This window comes from Amphiura filiformis, chromosome 14, assembly GCF_039555335.1.
Source record: "Amphiura filiformis chromosome 14, Afil_fr2py, whole genome shotgun sequence".
Lineage (NCBI taxonomy): Eukaryota > Metazoa > Echinodermata > Ophiuroidea > Amphilepidida > Amphiuridae > Amphiura > Amphiura filiformis.
In genome coordinates this window covers 46,181,964-46,202,919 of record NC_092641.1, presented here as the reverse complement: position 1 = coordinate 46,202,919, position 20,956 = coordinate 46,181,964, and the positions used below count along the sequence as shown (strand labels likewise).

The window sequence follows — 20,956 nt, the reverse complement described above, 5'->3', positions numbered from 1 at the left end:
AGCTAAAGTCGTCCACAGAGGGAGTATGAGTTTTGAATAGAATAGACAGTTGGATAATTTCCATTTGAAATATTCACTCCAGCTGTGGAAGATATAGGTAAAGCCATAATACAGGAGAAGTATGGGTTTCAAAATGATTAACCCTGACCAGATTTTTGGAAAAAATGGCTCCTAGTCCTGTGATTATCTAGTGAACCAGGCGCCATTTTAAAAGAGCTAGGAGTCATTTAAATGTTAATTGTACATGTTAAATACAAAACCTGAATTAACTAACAGGCTCTATTGGAAAAATGAAACAGAGAGCTTGGTTCACATGATTTTGGTATGGACCAGGAGCCAAAATGTTATGACCATTGGGTAAATGGCTCCTGGATGCCTGCTTATTTCAAGGCTTGTGTGCCAGCATTTTTTTCCAGTATTGGGCTATTCCATTTGAAGTCCACACTACCCCTGTGGAAGATTTATCTAAAGTCTTCCACAGAGGGAGTATAAATTTGGAATAGAATAGGCAACTGGGTAACTTCCATTTGAAATACTCACTGCTGTAAAGTGTGCTGAGGCTTGTGGATCAACGTCTAGGCGTTGTGCCTGTGCGTAGCGCACTATAAATCACTGCGCTTTTTTTTTTTTTTTTTGTGGAAGATATAGGAAAAGCCATAATACAGAGGGAGTGTATATTTCAAAATTATTTACTCTGACCATTACATTTGAAAAACATACTGCCCCTGTGGCAGACATTTCCAAAATCTTCCACAGGGGTGGTGTTGATTTTAAACGAAATAGCCCAATTTGTGGCTCGAGTGTTAAAAAGATGTGAAAATAAGTGTAGGTTGAAAATATCAGCTAAAAATATTTAACTGCAGCTATAGCATTACATATGGCGTAAATTATTCATTTGAGCAAATACAGAATTGTCGTTATTTATTCATACTTTGAGACCGTGAATCAACAGATGAGTATTTAGATTTCATTTTATGCATTTTGTTTGAAATCAACTTTATTACGGAACAATTTCCGCACCCAGCTAGGCAAGCTGCAGAATTAAAGATTTAAAGGTGTTTTCATTAATAGAAAATATTGTAGCTAATCAGATACGGATTTGAATTTAAAAAAAACCTGTAATGTACTTTGTATCAATACATTGATCTTATAGGAAATGAGTCAAGGAAGTTGATAATTGCATTTTTCAACAACTCTTCCTATACCTTTATACAGGAGCCAAGCGTTGTTAATAGGTGATGAATCCACATTCCAGTAGCGTATACGCAAACACACCCCCACACGTATGCGTGAGCGCGTAAAATTTGTCATGCCTGGAACGTAAACACTCTCTTATGTTGGAGGTAGCAGCTTTTCTTTAAGTTTTATTCCTGATATCAACAGAGAAATCACTGATCTTCTTGTAAGGTTGAGTGGCAATGACAAACGCCTTTTGTGTAAGCGCATCTATACACACACACACCCTTGTAAGCTCAGTGTGTCAACTGGGGACAACTGTTGGCCAACTGGGGACAAAAACACAGTTCAAGTTTTTGTCAATTTTTTTTTCACATGGTTCAAGTTTTTGCATATCATAACCCCTAGAGGTCCCCAGTTTTAAAATCTCAATTATTAGAATAGGGGGTTGTGCTCAATGTGCTGCATGCTGTGATTGTTTGACTACTGGGGATAACCCCGCTTGTCATGAAGTTCCCATTTGGTGTGAAAAACACACAAACAAATGCACACAAGACAAACATGCGAATGATTCAAATGTGACAGTGACAAGTTGATTTGTCTATGGCATAAGTCATGAACCTCTAAAATGGAAACTGATGAAAAAGAAAACATGCATGCATATTATATAGGCCTCAACCAGGTTAACCTAATGATGGGCCCACTGACTATTGACTAGGAGTTCGCCCGTGGGTGCAGATCACTGGCTCTCGCGTAACGCTGGATCGAAAACTCTTTACAATTCTTTATCATTGTTGATTGTAACGTCTGGGGGATTTTGCCACGGTGGTGTAAATTTAGATCATAGTTGAGTGTTGTGTCTGGGGGATTTTGTCCAGGCGATGAGCCAAAATAGTGCCATACCCAACGGCACAGTTCAAAAACCTTCATTTTCAGTCATAGCTCCAAATTTGACCTCAAGGTGAGGGGTATGAGTTTTTGTACCCACTACTTGCAAAGGTCAGTCTTTGAATGTACATAGTGTATAAGGGTTAAAGGACTGTGTCATGATAGATGAGAATGTTAGTAAATTCAGGAAGCACTAGGATCCACAACATGCTCATCTATCAAGGCACAGTTCTATAACCCCAATACATTGCACATTCATTGAATGACCTTTGAAAATTTGGGTACAAATACTCATACTCTGAAACTTTAGGTCAAATTTTTCACTATGATTGTTTAATTGAGGTTATTGAGCTATGCCATTGGGATGAGGCCATTGTGGTCCATAGTGAAGGTGAAAAGATGCCTTCAGTCATGGTTGAGGGATTCAATAATTGCAAGAATAACACCAAGGTGTTGCGGTGGATTGTCCGATATTGTCGCTGAATTTGACATCGGGTAAAAAAATAAGGTGACTTGCCGAGATGTTTTGTAGACAGTCTTTTGGCAATTTGCAAGTGACCTTTAGAGAATGTTTAAAGGTGTAAACTTGACTTGCATAGTTAGTATTCATGTGTGTATGTAGGCATGTACATGCCACGTTGCAAGAACATGTGTGGTTGCATAAGTAATACATGCACAAACACACCCCAGACACCCGTAGGTGTAACTGATGGCAAATGAGGATGATAAAAACACTATATTATATGTACTATCCATACACACACTTGTTTCTTTCATCTTGTGGCATAGTTAAGTTTTTACTATCCAAGTGTGGACTGACCCTGACATTTTACATCCGGAAACACCATCTGCAAACCGTGGACATCTTGAGCGTCCACTTTTGAACAGAGATTTCTCTTGTGTTTGTGGACTGACCCTATATTTCTGCAGATGCGGTCAGTAACTATGAGGCATTCTTATGGCATTTTACATCTATAAATGCCATCTGCGAACCGTGGACATCCTGTGTGTCCACTGGTGCACAGAGATGTCTCTTGTGTTTGTGGACTGATCCTATGTCGGCAGTATGTGATCAGTAGCTATATGGCTTTCTTACTGCATTTTACATCTAGAAACGCCATCTGTGAACCGTGGACATCCTGTGCATCCACTGTTGCACAGAGATTTCTCTTGTGTTTGTGGACTGACCTTATATCGGCAGATGCAGTCAGTAGCTATATGGCTTTCTTATGGTGTTTTATACCTAGAAATACCATTTGTGTACCGTGGACATCCTGTGCATCCACTGTTGCTCAGAGATTTATCATGTGTTTGTCCTTGTTTGTTGGTGTTTATAAACACACAGACACACCCACACAATCATGTGAAGTCACTAAGTCTGCCTGTTTTGGTGAAATATCGTCCAATGTTATTATTATAGTCCCACCCTGTAATTGGTGATAATTTCATGTGACATTAATGTTATGTTTCATGGATTAAGATTAACATTCTGGGCTGTACCTGATGTGCACCCATTGTCAATTAGATATGCTTGATCTAATTAATTAGCATTTCCCACATTGCTTAAGATATCATACACAAGCGTAGCAAAAGTGCTTATCAGGACTGTGTATCGGTATTCAAAATTAGTGTTGTGGTTTGTTGTTGGCCTTATAAGACAACTAAAATAAGTGGCAGGCAACAGAAAATTAATGTGCAGGTTATTAGTTATTTAACATGAAAAAATAATGAAAATCCGGCAGAGATAAGTTCGGATAACATCTGATGTAAATGGTAGATTATGGTAAAGCCATTCTTAACACTTTCCTTGTGGGTGTCGACTGCAGACAACAAGTTTCAATTTTCTTTTTAATTAAAAAAATTCAGAATTGTAAATTTGCATGGCTATATTTGGAATCGGCATGAAACATGCATAAAAATGAGTACAAACAAGCCTTGTATTGGTTCAGTGGTTTTAAAGATAGCTCTTGATATTTTGAGAAAATTTCTCAAAACTTTTTATGTTGAAGCCTATGGATACAGGGGTGTGAGAGTTTAGATTAAAATCTGAATTCAGATTTTTTGATCTTGATATTTATCTCTTTTTCTACACTTTCTCTGTACAAAAGTATAGGAGCTTGCCAAATTTCAGACTTTTTCAGATTTTTTCAGATTTTTTTATCTGTGGTCACTCACACCCCTGTGGATAGCAAGCAGAACATTAACCTGATTGAATTAATAAGTGAGAAACCAGCCTTCCAATCATCCCTTGTAATTGTTCTTATTCTGCGCTGCAAGCAACCAAATAATCTGTAGGACAACCAAAAACTGATCTTGGCTAACCATGTGCAAGTTAAAAGTTGAACCTCTTTTAACCCCCTGTACACTACCTGCCGATCTAACATTACCTCTGATTGGTCAATTACATGATATTTTCACTTTAATCACCAATCAGAATAGAGCTTTGCAAGTAATTCACCCCAATTTTTTTGCGTGATGAAATTATTCTAACAATGTTGCTGATTGGGCCAATTGATAATGAAAACTTCTTTTTGGCCAATCGGCAGGTAGTTCTCATAGGATTAATTTGAACATGTCCAACAGTGATTTTTCATCAGCAAATCACTGAACTGTCTTTTGTATGGAAGACCCTTCTGGACATAACATCCCACCATGATGGATAGCGATTGTTGATTGCAATGTCTAGGGATTTTGCCAGGGTGGTGTGAAGGGACGGACGCCGTCAGACATGACTGAATGATTCAATAACTGTTGGGACAACAGAAGCATATTATTACTGTCCTGCAGGCTCTGTGATGTGGCTGTGATCACCTGTGCGTACGCCAGTTGATACGGCAACACGTTGATAGATAGATGTATGTCAGTTCTTATGTTGAGTCATAGCAATGCCACAATTGATATTGGGTATGTGAAAACTCATACCCACCAACATAATGTCAAGTTGCAAGATTGCATTGGTATATGTTCATCATTGGACTTTGTCAATGGGAATGAGGCTGCATGGGTGTATAGGCTTGCATTTATTTTGACATAGGTGAGCAGCTTCTGTTAGGGCATCCCTGGTTTTAAATGTAAGTCACTCCTTGTGTGAGGTCAGTGGCCTTTTGCTGTGACTTGCTTCTTTTCTTGGACTTGTGAAATTGGTGAACATTGTACGTTTATTTGTAGTGGTGTAGCTATAATTATACTTGATGCACTTTGTCAAAGATGCTCGCAATTCATGATGGAGGGGTAGGGGGTGCTTTTGGACAGAGGTGCAAAGAGCAGATTTCACATGCTATTGGTTTGGAAGTCTTTGGCTTTGTTTGGGATGCCCATGCTCAATAAACAGCAAATAAATGAATGAATGTATACCCAAATGAATTTTGTTTTTAATGTATGTGCAAACAAACAAACAACTGAATGAATGATCAAACAAAAGGAAGGAAAAAAGAAACAAAATAAATATGAGAAAGGTTTTTAACACAAGTCTCCACATTCATAAATGACAGCCAGTGAAAACATTTCACTGACCATCCAGGATTTGAACCTGGGACCTTCGGATCACCGGACCGATGCTCTACCAACTGAGCTAATGAGTCAGATGGAGAAGAGCAGTGATGTTATTATCTATATGCCTTCAGTTCAATACCCGCCCTCTATCATCTTCTCATCCATAAACAAAATAAAGTTTGTCCACTTTGATCTTCTCATCCATAAACAAAATAAAGTTTGTCCACTTTGAAGTACAAAGTAAAGTACACAGTAAATTACACAGTTTCGGCACACTGTAATGTCAAAAGGAATTAACACACTGCTAGGTGCACAAACAAATACATGAACGTCTTAATACGCTTTGCACGATACGCTTACGCAAAATGTGCATACCTTACTTCGTACTTCAAAGTGGACAAACTGTTACATATCAAAATATGCTCATGTTTTACTGTAGAATTTCTAATGCCTTCTTCTAAAAAGTGAAACGAATCTTCTAATAACCAATATTAAAATCTCATGTAGAGAGGCATTTGAGCCCCATAATCCTACAGTCATAGTCACAGGGCAGTCATTATCCCATACAGGATGTATATAATTGTCAATATTGCCCAATTGAAGGTAATCAAATATGCCATTTCATTGGTCAATTTTTATGACTGCTTTATTTTCACACAAAAATTGATTACAATTTGTAAAGGAGGACACAAAGCTAAAAGTATACAATCAGTGCAATGCTACAGGTTTCAACACACAATCTTAAGGTTGGGGGTTTGAACCATGGCAATGTCAATGTGTTGTGGATGCAAAGATGAGGTGACAGCAGTGTGTATATACAAAAGTAATGGTCTGGTCTATCAGTAGCAACATTCAGATATTGATCGTCAACACATTAGGAGGAGAACAACCCTGAGTCTACATGTAAATCCTGGAGTACTACTAATTATAACCCTAACCCTAGTGCTCCAGAAATGCTATGTGTTCACAAAATCCAATATTTTGCCTATCAGAATGCCTGATGCTTAAAAAATTTTACCTTGTATTTATTTTCTATTTGTTAAATATTTTTAAAATATGGAAGCTCATTTTGGAGGAATCAATTAATCATTGATAAGGGTCACCCCCAGGTTGTAGGAAATCCGGTCTTCGTATCACAGTTATAGTCAATATGATTAATAAATCATGTAACAGCTTAAAATAATCCTGGCAGAGGAAATATATTATTTGTATGTTATAAAATTGATATAAATCAATTAAAGTGATACTGAGTAGGAATTGGGAATGGATAGTCACTTGTTTTACCCCTCGAGTACTACCTGTTGTTCTAATATTGCCTCTGATTGGTCAATTACATGATATTGACACTTTAATCACCAATCAGAATGGAGCTTTGCAAATAATTCACCCCGGTTGGATATGGTGGCACGATGTGCTGTATAGTTTTGTGTTATGTGATTTGCATATTTATGAATATTAATGAACTTATTTGCATATTTTGCCTATATTTCATTAATCCACTCTGCAGCTTAAATGCAATAACTGATCAACTTCAAACTTGGTATGGTTCACTGATAGTTTTGTGTCATGTAATTTGCATATTTATGAATATTAATGAGCTAATTTGCATATTATTTACATACCTTTGTGTGGGGCCACCTTAATTACGAATTGCGTAATTCTAGTTTTACCTTTAAAATTAATTTTACACCTTATTTTTACCTATTACAAATTCGCTATTGCCAATGTTATACAGATTGAATTGGATTGCATCAGGTCGTATTTTCAAGAAAACTCAGAGGCTGTGGTTTCACCTTATAAAGGTGTAATTATGCATTAACTGCATGTGTATGAGTAACCCTACAGCATTGCATCAACCAAAAGATACGCAATTATGCATAATCATTTCTAGTTAGGTTAGATATTCACTCAGAACATCCTAATCTGTGGCCACAGATTAGTTTAGTACTGTTAATAGCTAATGTTTCAATTTTCTCAATGGGTGACGTATCGGACAATTGCAGCTTGCTGGAGTCGATTTCAGTACAAAATATTAGAATAACAGCTTTGAAATGACAACTGTACAATCAAAGTGTGTAGATTAATTCTCATTCATGTATGATGAAATTCTAATTTGAATGTGGTCAACCAGACATTCCTATTTTTGACAGACGAACCGAAGGTTTCATTCTCAATGATGGTTTGTTCATCAAATACAGTTATGTCTGGTTGACCAGATTTAAACTGTAAAATCTCTTTTTAGGGGACAGGAATCTAAATTAATTTTCACAGATCATGATGAAAAAGCCTGTTGAAAAAGCTCTTGCGTAAGTTATTCTTATGTATATTGATGTTTTCTGAAAACCATGCATTCAGAAGTTCAGAATTATAATGTCAATGAAGAGAGCTCCTAGTAGTTGTGCTAGGCACTATAATAGATCATGCTGATCAGCCATATTGATGTGCTAGCTAAAATGAACATTAATATTACGTGTGGGTTGTAAGGTTGATCTTGATAGCAGCAAAGTTTTTATGATTCTGACATTTTGCAGGCGAGATGAATTCAGTGATTAGAGGGTGAACTAATGACCCTCGATCATATCAGAAAGACATGGAAAAAATATTAATTTAGAGACTATGCAATAATAACATGTTCAAGTGTGGGCTGAATGACTTGACAAACAGTCAGCTTTCTACAGTTTTGGACATCAAATTTTCCTACCTTGATAGCCAGGATTTTTTTTTTTTTTTTTTGGGGGGGTTAAAATCTAAAATATTGCAGTGGCTAGTAGCCTAGTACTCCATAGGGATGGAGATATTGGGCAAGACAGTGGTGTAGCGTGAGTCATCCTATACGTGGGGGGGGGAACCATGATTGAGGGGCGCCATGTCTGATTTGGGGGTGGGGGGGGGCACAAGCCATTTTCAGCAATTTTCCTATTGGATTTGGTGGATTGGTGCCCCCCTTCCCCCCTGTGCCCCTATGATGTTACGCCAAGACAGTATCAGTGATTCAGAAAATCATTGAAAATCAGACACTTGTAGCTACATGTTAATGAATGAAGCTTATATTTTCAACACTGCCATTTTCGTTCTTTTTGTCACTTTTAAGCCATTTCCAAATTTTTAAAAATATTTTACTCCTTTTCGGGGATCTCTGACAGCAGCTTTAAAAAGGGGATCATCGAATGACACACATCCTTACAGCCCAGATATTGAAGGGAAAAAACAGTCATAGAGAATTTCATTTCAACCATAACACTGTGAAGTCTTAATTTAGAGATGTACATGTTGACATGTATTGACAAACGAATGACAAGATAATAGTTTGTCATTCATAGCTGTTGATGGTTTTTCACAGAAAATTCTGTTTTTGTCTTCTGAGGAGACAGGATGTCTAATATAAATAGAGATGTGATATATTTCATGCGGAAGGAACAAATGTTGGGAGGAAGTCTCATGCAACATGTGCTATGGGGTTTGGCTTGATCAGTTTGAAAACTTGACTTGGCAGGCTGATAATGTATTATCACTAGGGTGTATGATTTGTGTGTGCAGAAAATGCATTGTACAAAACTTGTTTTTTCTAATTTGTACAGAATAGTTTGAAACATTTTTTGCACGTTGGCCTACATGTATGGAAAGAAAACAAAGAAACAAAATACCGTAAAAACTTGATAGTTAGCATCTATGCTTACTATCGAGCGCTTTTGAAAACATGAAATTGTACCAAAGTCCGGTGCTTTACCAACTGAGCTAATTGAGACACACATTTGCAGGTTTACTTGTTCATATATAGCTATGTGTATGTATCAATGATTTGCTCAAAACCCTTTACACTTTTTTGGATGGGGCTCTTCATGTTTGCATATTTTAAAAGCGCTCGATAGTAAGCACATATGCTAACTATCGAGTTTTTACGGTAATTGAAGATACAGATTATGGAAAAGAATGCCACTCCCAAAAATCAGAGTTTTTACATGAAATTGACAATTTTGTAGAAAACTCAGAGAAAAAAGCTATTACAACACAAATTTTGCAGTGCGGATGTCATACATCCCTGATTATCACTCAGATATGAAAATGAGTAGAATTTCAGTAATGGAGGATTTTCCCATGGCAGCAATTACTCACTTATGGAGCTCATTTCTCATTGAACTACTGATATTTAACAGTTAATGTTTGCAAAGGTGGATAATGTTTAATGTATCCGCTCGATAGTGTAACACAATCTTTATTTTAACTCCCTGAGCACTACCTGCCGATCTAACATTGCCACTGATTGGTCAATTACATGTTATCTTCACTTTAATCACCAATCAGAATGATGCTTTGTAAATAATTCACCCCAATTTTTTTTTGTGTGGTGAAATTATTCTAACAATGTTGCTGATTGGTCCAATTGATAATGAAAATTTCTTTTTGGCCAATCGGCAGGTAGTTCTCACATGGGGTTAATAGTGACAGGTTGGTTTGAGAGCGGTGATAGCATTTAATATTGATATACTGTGAAAGAGGTAATTTTCGCAGTGCGTAAATTTTGAAGAAAGGAGGCAGCCTATCTGCTTCACCCTGGCAGGGCGTAAGACAATGTGAGACATAATTAATATATGTGAGGATAGGAAATAAATGATGCAAGCCAAAGAATTATGATTTGAATGACTTTATGAAGCTAAGGCAAGTTAGGCAAACTGACTTACAATAAATTGAGAGAGCAGAAAAAAATCAGGACTCAGTGGGGTTTGAACCCCGGACCTCACGATTACCGGTCGAGAATTATATCACTGGACTACTTGAGTTCACAGTACACACTACACAGGTAATCTCAGCTATAGCAGATAACCCGGTCAATCATCTTTACCTTGTCTTTAGTGTGATCTGCACAGTGTCAACACCCTGTATTATAAATATTTTTTCCATACAGCTCAATACTCTGTTGAAATCAATATTCTATTATTAACATAGATAAAGAAAGTTTACATCTGCATTGTGTTATAGGACTTGCACCTGGAACTTAACTGAATGGGCTAAACGTGTTCCTTTATACCTATAAAGTATAATTGTAATTCTCACAATTAAATATATCACAATTTTTACTTTGGATTTCAAAATCTTTACTTATAAAATGCAGTAAAAGATATCAACAGCAAGCTGCAAGGCTCCGCTAATTAGTGTATTGCTTTTCGAGTTAGTGTACTGGAAACAAAACCCTGGTTTTACCTGAAAACAAATCGATTTTTCTTGTAATAGAAACATCATATGGGGTACTAGAGCATGCACAAATCGTAATAATGTGTAGAATATAGAAACTCAGTTGTATCTCATATGATAGTCATGGTATGCTTAGCCCGAGTCGCTCGGCCTATCTCGAACAAAATCGCCATGCGTAGCTGTTGAAAAAAGAGAGGATTCGCTGTACTATCACAGCAATTTTTGACACAAAGATATAGGGATGATGACGATGTGATCTGCATGATCGCCTGGTAGCCTGAATTTGTTTGAAAAATGTTCTACGATGGGTTGAATCTGCTACAGTCATGATTGCATATTCTCTCACAGTATAAATTTTAACGCTTTTGCACCATTTTGTTAAAAAAAAAAAAAATAATAAAATTGTCTATGTTGAATGCAATTTAGTAAAAACTGAGCAAAACTGTTGTAACACAAAAAACAATCATGTGAAAATTATTGCTTTTGAAGTATGCTTCTTGTAACTATGCGTTTATGTGGGGGTGTCGCAAAAGTGAAAATCATGATCAATTCAACATTTTCAGATCATAAAGAGAGTAATGACTCCCTTGGGAAGCAGTGTGGGGGTGTCGAAAGGTATATTGTTGAATGTGGTGTTAATTTTCTAGTAACGGGTAATGTCAATGCAGTGTATGAGGAAGAGAGGGGTGAGGGGGAATCTGGAACCTCTTTGTGTATTATCTGCCAAGTTGGGAAGGTTTAGGGCTATCTACAATAATCAGTGATTCTGCAATAATTTGTGATGGGTACTTGAGGGCATGACATTAGTCAGGATTTGAAAGTAGAGCGTACATGCCAGTCTGGGATCCAACGGCCGAAATCCAGCTATTCACCAAACTAGGAAGCTTAAAAAAAATGGTGCCCATTGAAGGTTGTACTTGTGAAAGCACATCATAAAGTGCCTTTTTTAGACATATAGGCTCCTAACAGTGGTTTGTAACCTTTTATAGACATTTAGAGGCTCCTAACAGTGGGTTGTAACCTTTTTATAGACATTTAGAGGCTCCTAACAGTGGTCCGTAATATTCAACACGATTATGTATCGTAAAAGGCTTTTTTTGGACTGCATTATGGACGGCTTTAGCTTTTTGTAGGCTGTCCATTCTTGTGACAGGCGATCCAAATGATGGCCGGACGGGTCTCTAGCTAAAGCTTTGCTTGAAGGACATGGTGTTTTCTAAAAGCAATGACAAATAAATTAATCTTATTTTTTTATTCTCTTTTATCACCATCTTTCAGGCCAAGAAGATCCTGCATGCCCTTCAGAGGCACTTGAAAGCCACCCAGAAGGACAGGCAACATCGCATTAACCACTTCAAACATATGAGAGAGGTGGATCCAGAGATAGCAGATGACTTGAAGCAGCCATTATTGCAGGCCTTGAGAGATATGGATGCAAATGTACAGGAATGCGTAGATATGCTGAGAAAGCTGCCGGATATATATGCACAGGTCCAGGGCAAATTGGGTGAGTTGGGAAGAGTTGAAGAGGGACTTAACTGAAGAGGTGTGATGCCACTGTTTCACATAAGAGTAGACAAAGGGCTATTCTAGTTGAAATCCATACACCCCTATGGAAGACATGACCTTAATCTTCCACACAGGAGTGTCAATTTCAAATGGGGTTACTTGAAGGGGTGACTCAATTTGAAATCTACACCCCTTGTGTGGGAGATTAAGGTCATGTCTTCCATAGGGGGTGTATGGATTTCAACAGGAATAGCCTAAATGTTGCACATTGATAAAATATGGTGATGCCTCTTGATTTGTTGTGTCAGTAGGCACAAGCTTCACCTCATTTTGGGAACAGTCTTCCTCATAATAAATATTCATTCCTTCCAGTTTGTTTGTGGAAAATTTTACAGGAATATTGAATCTTTCAATGAGGATACCATTTGGTATTCAGTGGATGAAATTATGGTAAGAACAGGCCTAGATTTACAATAGTGCCACATGGACCCGTGTCAAGGAGCCAAAATATGAGAGGTTAAGAAAGGGAGAGAAGATGATACTAAAATCTTGCCTAGTGCAGAATTTAATGTTGTGTGGATTGCCTAGGAAAGTGTTAATATTCATGGGGTTGGCAGTTCCAGTTGAATTCCACACACCCTCTACAGAAAACGTTTCCTGAATCTTCCAAACAGGAATTGTGAATTTCAAATAGGGTTCAAATCTACACCCCCAGTGTTAGATATTAAGACAATGTCTTCATAGGGGGTATATATATTTCAAATAGCCCATTGTACAGGGATGAAGGTATATTGCTGATAGCAATCATTAGGCAAACATGATGCATGCTGGGAATGAAAAGGGACCAAAAGCTATCAAATTCATCACCTAATCAGCTAATTTGAGCCCTTTTCATTCCCAGCATGCATCACTTTCTCTTATCAATTGCTATCAGCAACATTCCTATGGTTCAATTTTGGTGCAATTTATTATATTCAGATGAACTGTTGATGGATACAGAACAGGAACAGGACAGCGATTTCATGCAGACCCTTGCCGCCATGGTAGCAGAAGACCCAACAGAACCAGAGCAACAGCCTGCCACAGATCCAGTACCAGAGCCTACTGCAACCCCTGAGGTGCCAGAACCAGAAGTCATGACAACTGTGTTTGTAGAACCTAAAAAGACTAAGGAACCAGTACAAACAGTCCCAGTCATTGCAGGTTAGTGTAACTAAAATAAGTGTATGGATAACCCATGAGGCAGCATATCTACTTTGGCCCTGTTGCACTATCGGTGCCCGGTTAGATACCAACAACTCTTTCATACTTCGGTGATGAAATATAAATTGTATCAGGCATAATAATTAACATTTGCATAGTGTTACCTTGTTGCTTTTAAATAAAAACAGAATGTGCAAATATTAAGGGCACGAGATAGAGACATTGGTACCTATTAGTTTAGGGCACCGATAGGCTAGCGCTATGGGACCAAATTAGACGTCCCATGTAGTGCGCTACGTATAAGCACAAACCCACAAGTCAAAGCACACTTTACAGGAATTTGCTGACTGCTGAGGCCCAAGACATACTATATCAATCATTTAGCAACAATCAGGGACTTTCAGCTACATACATCCTATCCATATCACAATAAGCCAACATGATCAGCTTCCATGGTTCTCGTAGTGGGTACCAAGACAGTTAAGCAGTTAGTTCCTTACCCAGGGAGTTTCAATTGGAACTGAAGTCTGGAGTTTTTTGTACTAATCACAATATAGGTGTCAGAGTTAATGTTGATATGATGCTCATTATCTTTGGAAACCCACTATCTTCATGTATTGGGCTATTCCAATTGAAATCCATACACCCCTATGGAAGACATGACCTTAATCTTCCACACAGGGAGTGTAGATATCAAATGGGAGTCACCCATACAGGTAACCCCATTTGAAATTCACACTCCCTGTGTGGGAGATTATGGCTTTCATAGGGGTTGTGTGTGCTTCAACTGGATTAGCCCACTCCATATATCTTACTTAGCTGGAACTGAATACAATACTATAGATGTCAGCATTAATGGTGATTTGATGTTTTTGGAAGCACATCATCTTCATGTATCACTTTAATACATCTTGCTAAGCTGGAACTGGAGTCTGGCGTGTTTGTACCAAACACAATATAGATGTCAGCGTTAATGGTGATTTGATGTTTGGCTTTGGAAACACATCTCCATGTATTACTTTCATACATCTTGCTAAGCTGGAATTGGAGTCTAGCATATATTTATACCGAACACAAATTGGGCTATTCCATTTAAAATCCACATTACCCCTGTGGAAGATTTAGTTTAAATCTTCTGCAGAGGGAGTATGAGTTTCAAATAGAATAGACAATTGGATAACTTCCATTTGGAATACTCACTCCAGTTGTGAAAGATAAAGGTAATACCATAATACAGAGGGAGTATGAGTTTCAAAAAGATTAACTCTGACAATTACATTTGAAAAACTTACTCCCTGAAGGTATTTCCAAAATCTTCCACAGGGGTAGTGTGGACTTCAACTGGAATAGCCCATATAGATGTCAGCGTTAATGGTGATTTGATGGTAGTAGTCTGTGGTAGCCCATCTGCTCCCTATATTAGTCTCATACATCTTGCTAAGTGGGAGCCATGTAATGTGCTAATAAAAAGCAGCGTTGCCACAAGTTCTCTGTGCCATGGTGCCATGATTTGGCCTTGGTAAGAGATCTCAAGTAGCCCAAAATTTAGTGATGTTAGAACTACTGCCTTTCTTACAGCATTTGCGATTGGTTCATTTTGTAGAATATTCATTTGAGAGACCAATTGAAATACAGCTTCTAGATATTTGAGCTCAATCCTCTTTGGACCTACCACCATTCTTACCAGGCTGCTGATTGGCTCAATAAATCATAGCAGTGTTCTTGTAACCAATCAGCAGTTAGGACTCATGGAATTAATGTTCCCAATTTCTAGAATTTGGGTGTATTATAACAGGAAAATTGCTTAAAAGCACCCAATTGAGAGGAAAACCGATTAATTGGCATATTTTCAGGTAGCAGTAAATTGTCATCGTTTATTGCTATTTAAGGAGTAAAATATCTCAAATTTAGGTCTAAATATATGTATCAAATTGCTGGAAAAGACTAAACTTGGCAGAAAATTAATTAATTAGCAGCAAATAATCATAATGGGCTTTCCCAGTTGATATCCATTATGACATGTCCTTAATCTTCCACACAGGGGGTGTATAAGGTTTCAAATGCAGGTTGCCTAAATGGTGGATTACATTTAAAATCTATACCCACTGTGTGGGAGATTAAACCATGTCATCAAAGAAAGGCCAAAATCTTTTCTGGATCTGAAAAGCAGATTTTGTGGCTAAATTGCCCAATATTGACCAAACTGACACATTAAAAGCCTACCGTGATTTGACGATTGCCCAAGTAGCCCAAACGGCAACTCGTGTCATAAATTTTTTTATTCATAGCAAGCACGGAAGCAGCCCATTTGGGTGGCTAACAAGAGGCGATGGCAACACTAATAAAAAGTAGGCTACAAATGGCCATGGTATGGAAATGAGTGTGATTGGTATGCAGTAGATTGAGTGCTATATTGATAATGGCTGGTACATAGAATTCCTTCATGTCAGCTAATTTAATGCTCACTATATAGGCGTTCCCATGGTGCCTAGCTGGCATTATATAATGGAACTCAATGGGCTATTCCATTTAAAATCCACACTACCCCTGTGGAAGATTTAGCTAATGTTTTTCTCAGAGGGAGTATGAGTTTTGAATAGAATAGACAATTGGGTGACTTCTATTTGAAATTCTTACTCCAGCTGTGGAAGATATAGGTAAAATCATAATACAGGGGAGTATGGGTTTCAAAATGATTAACCCTGACCAGTTACATTTGAAAAACATACTCCCCCTGTGGAAGATAGTTCCAAAATCTTCCACAGGAGAGTGTGTATTTCAATTGGAATATAGTCCAATGCTACATGATACCATTGTGTACTAACCATTGCTATATAGATCAGACTGGTCTTAGTTTACACATTACAGAAATATCAGAAACGTAATATCAAACAAACCTAGTGTAGCTAGTGATGTTGAGGCAGTTGAAGTCAGTGTCATGTGATACCATTCTTTACATAGTCTGGTCTTGTTTTACGCATTTTACAAATATCAAAAACGTAAAATATCATACAAGTCTAGTGTAGTTGGTGCTTGTTTGGCATTATCAAATTGAAGTCTATGCTACATGAAACCATTCTATGCTGCATAGACCAGTCATTCACAAATATCAAAAACGTAAAATATCAAACAACCCTAGCGCTTTTAGAGACTTCAAGGCAGCTTCTGTGTTTGGGGTTTGTATGTGTGTCGGTGTTTGCCTGCAAACGAGGACAAACACAAGACTTTTCACATTTAAACCATGGACCTACCTGCAAACGAGCAGCTGTCCTCTGTTCACACAGGTCTGCAGTAGATCGCAATTGCATGCCAAATGCATTTGAGAGATTAGTCCGCTGTTGTACAGTAAATATACCAATCCCAGATTGTAGGCATCGTACGTACTGCATATCATAACATACCTATACACACAAAAAAATCCACCATTTTGGTCCTAGGTATGTCGATTTAACATATTTTGAGATGTCCTCATTTTGATAGCAATACTCAAATTTCTGTGATTGCCAGCTTAGGAAGGTAGGGCTGTGTGTTGGGGTGTATATGTATCTATATGGCATTTTATATGTATTCTCCAGGGTTCAAATTCGATACTTCCGCAGTTGAGAGTCCTAAATGTGATTTGCCTTTAGTTATAAGTCGTCATTAGATTCCTCCGAGACTCGAACCAGCAACCTTGGAATTATGAGACAAGAACCTACACTATGCAATCCACGCTGAATGAAGGTTGCCCCCTAATACTTGAATCAGTATAGTTGCGAAATAAAACCTCAGTAATGGGTTGATTCATTTCTTACGTTCTATAATTAACACCTTTTTAATAAAAAATTGACAAAAATCGCCCTTTATAGACCAAATATCATGAAATTTCGGGTCACCATTCATCAAAACCAAAACGGCTGTGAATACAGCCTGAATCTGCCGCACATCCTCGTTCCCTCATTCCTACTAAGAACCCCCTGATTTCTTATTTGATTTTGTTCTATAATTTTGAGCTATAGTATCTCTCATCTCAACGCCATGTTAGATTTTGCTGTCACAGATTCGAATCAGTGCATTTTTACGTTTGTTACATTACACTATAGCTCAATGAATTATAGAACGTAAGAAATGAATCAATCCATTACTGTGTCAGGCTTAATGATATATTACTGTGGTGAATTGCATGCTGGGAAGGCATACTTAACTAATACAATGCCAGGTTAAGGATATTCAAAGTCTGCCATTTATAATGAAAGGAAAAAAGGGAAATTAGCAGTTAAAGGCTGCAAAATGAAGTAAAAGATAAAACTGACTTGAGATGCAGTTTCTATTCAAGAATACAGGTTCATGGAACTGTGTATTGTGTGGTGTAGAAATAGATGGTGTAGAGAGTAGATTGTGGTGGTGGTGGTGGTGGTGGTGGTGGTGGTGGTGGTGGTGGTGGTGGTGGTGGTGGTGGTGGTGGTGGTGGTGGTGGTGGTGATGATGATGATGATGATGATGTAGATGATGATGATGTAGATGGTGGTGAAGATGATGATGTTGATGGTGATGATGATCTTGATGTTGGTGATGATGATGAAGATGATGAAAATGATGGTGATGATGATGAAGATGATGAAAATGATGGTGATGATGATGTTTTGATGATGATGATGAAGATGAAGATGTTGATGGTGATGATGAAAATGATGTTCTTGATGATGATGATGATGAAGATGATGTTCTTGATGATGATAATAATGTTCTTGATGATGCAGATGGTGATGATGCAGATGAAGATAATAAAGATGATGTTCTTGATGATGATTTTGAAGATGATGTTCTTGATGATGATGATGATGAAGATGATGTTCTTGATGATAATGATGATGATGTTCTTGAGGATGTTGATGATGAAGATGATGTTGTTGATGATGAAGAAGATGGATGATGGAGATGCTGATGCTGATGTTCTTGATGATGATGATGTTGATGATGATGACGACAACAACAACTGAGATGATGATAATGACGACATAGATGACATTGATAATGATGACTATGTTGATGAATGACAAAATGATCATGACCATGAAAGCGATAATTAAAGTAATTTATGACTTCAAACAAAATAACAAAGAAAAGGAAAATACAGTGAAAGGGTTACAGAAGGAAAGTTATGCTATATTATTCAAAAAGATAAAACATATGATTCAGCCGAAATAAGCGTCTTGGAGTACATTTTATATTTAGTATTAAGATAAGATGGTAGACGATACCCAGCGCCTTTGAGTCCTTTCACTGAAAAAAAAAGCGATCGTAGGTTATAAAAGATAGATGGTGAGTGAAGGCGTAACCATGGTAACCCATTTCCTTCTTCCTCTCTGCACATGCAGTTAGACCCATTTGTCACGTGTGGGTAGTTTGGTGGAAAATTGATCTCTATAGGTACTGCCAATTTGACTGAGCTGAATGTGTTTGAGATAGCGATGATGATAATTCTGTGGTGCCATGGCTATTCTAATTGAAATCCATACACCCCCTATGGAAGATATGACCTTAATCTTCCACATAGGGAGTGTGCATTTCGAATGGGGTTACCTGAATAGGTGGCTTCATTTGACATCTACACCCAATGTGTGAGAGATTAAGGTCATGTCTTTCAGAGGTGTAAGGATTTCAACTGGAATAGCCTAATGTTGAGTTCCAGGGTCCTGTATAAGTGGTTATTATCATGGAGGTTTTATTGTCGCAATTTTGCGAATCTAGCCAAAACCGCAAAATTAAAGATTCACAAGAATGTTCAATAAAGCATTGCACATGCTTGTACGGGGCAAAGTTGAGCACCCACAAAATTAGTAAATTACTTGTTTGAAATTGTGAAAATATTTTTACTTGAAATATTGGCTTATACAGTAACTTGTTAGGGCAATGGGCTATTCTGGTTGAAATACAAACACCCCTGTTGGAAGACATCAGGTAACCCCATTTGATATTCACACTCCCTGTGTAGGAGATTAAGATCATGTTTTCCATAGGGGGTGTATGGATTTCAATTGGAATAGCCCAGTCAATTTGTTATGGATCAGAGGAAGATGGTACAATCCTTGGAATGGCCAGGGATGTTTCCTAATGGATTTGTCATGTTGGAACAGTAACATTAATTGGCAAATTATGCAGTGAAGTGAAAGTCAGAATTAGGGAGCATTGGGTGTTGAGATAAGTAGTGGGATAATAAGCCCAATTCAATTTTGAATTTGTGGACGGAAATATTTTTGCCCCGACGGACCTTGAGCTAGCATTTTGTGACCTCTGTGATTAAAAGCTATCCCAGAGTTGAATGTTGTTCAATTAAAGCGATGAGTCACTTCTGCTTAACATTAATTACTGATTAACTGTTAGGCAGACAACATTAACTCCATATATGGGCACTACTGGCTTCTTACAGAACCTGTAATTGGTTAATTACATGATATAATCATCTGAGTTACCAATCAAAATAGAGCTGTTAGCACTTTTAAGCTTAGTCCCCTTCAGTCCTAATATGCTTTCTTATGACATCTCTGATTGGCTCAATATATATGTTGTAGACCTCTTTGTAAATTGTAACCAATCAAAATAGTCGGTAGTGCCCATGGGGTTAAGGGGTTGATTACTGCGAGAAATGATTGAATTTGGTCTGAAAACAGCAGTAGATAACTCCGCGATAATTAATTTATCGCGCAGAGTATATTAAGTATAAATCAATTTTTATCACGCGATGAACCCATTGCCAATGTGTCAGGAAATTTGCATCCATAAATCTGAGAATGAATCGGGCTTCAGGTGATTAGGATTTTGAATCATTAAATATTATTCCCTATTTGTTTTTAATGTTAGATTTAGCTACCAGTGTACTGTAATAATAACACTATGCTAATCTTTTCAAGTAATATCCACATTGAGATCAATTTGGTTGCAAAATTTGAAGTAAAATGCTACAATTGTTAACTATTAAAAATAGCATAATTGCAGTTACCATATATATCCTCATGGAAGTCTGCATATTGTCACTATCCATACCAATTCAGTCTTTAAAGATTTACGCACAGCACAATTTTGTTGAATGCACATGACACATTGGCATTCTCCAGGCTTCTCTTTTTGTGTACATTTTATTATTGCACTTAGCATCACAAGGATATGTAAATTTGAAAATATATGAAGCCAATATGCCTTGCATTGGGACAGAGGTTCTTGAGATGTTGAACAGAATTTACAAAGTAGTGCCTGCCAACTCAAAGTCAGGTATGATCAAAATAGGCCTAATAATAAGCCTAGGACGCAATTTTTAACAGAATGTAAAAAGTATCACTCCTTATGGAAGACATGACCATAATCTCTCACACAGGGGGTGTAGATTTCCAATGGCATTGCCCATTCAGGTAACCCCATTTGAAATTCACACTCCCTGTGTGGAAGATTAACGTCATGTACTCCATAAAGGATGTGTTCAACTGGAAGAGCCCATATAACCTGTAACTCCCAGTGCCATATT

At 37.6% G+C, this 20,956-nt stretch overlaps 1 protein-coding gene across 1 annotated transcript in view; it reads left to right on the top strand.

Annotated features, from left to right (window-relative positions):
- The window catches only part of LOC140169457 (amyloid-beta precursor protein-like), a 220,614-nt gene that overhangs the window by 178,771 nt on the left and 20,887 nt on the right, over nucleotides 1–20,956 (top strand). The window contains 2 exon segments of the mRNA XM_072192718.1: nucleotides 12,025–12,253; nucleotides 13,234–13,458. Coding sequence (XP_072048819.1) covers nucleotides 12,025–12,253; nucleotides 13,234–13,458 — 454 coding nt within the window.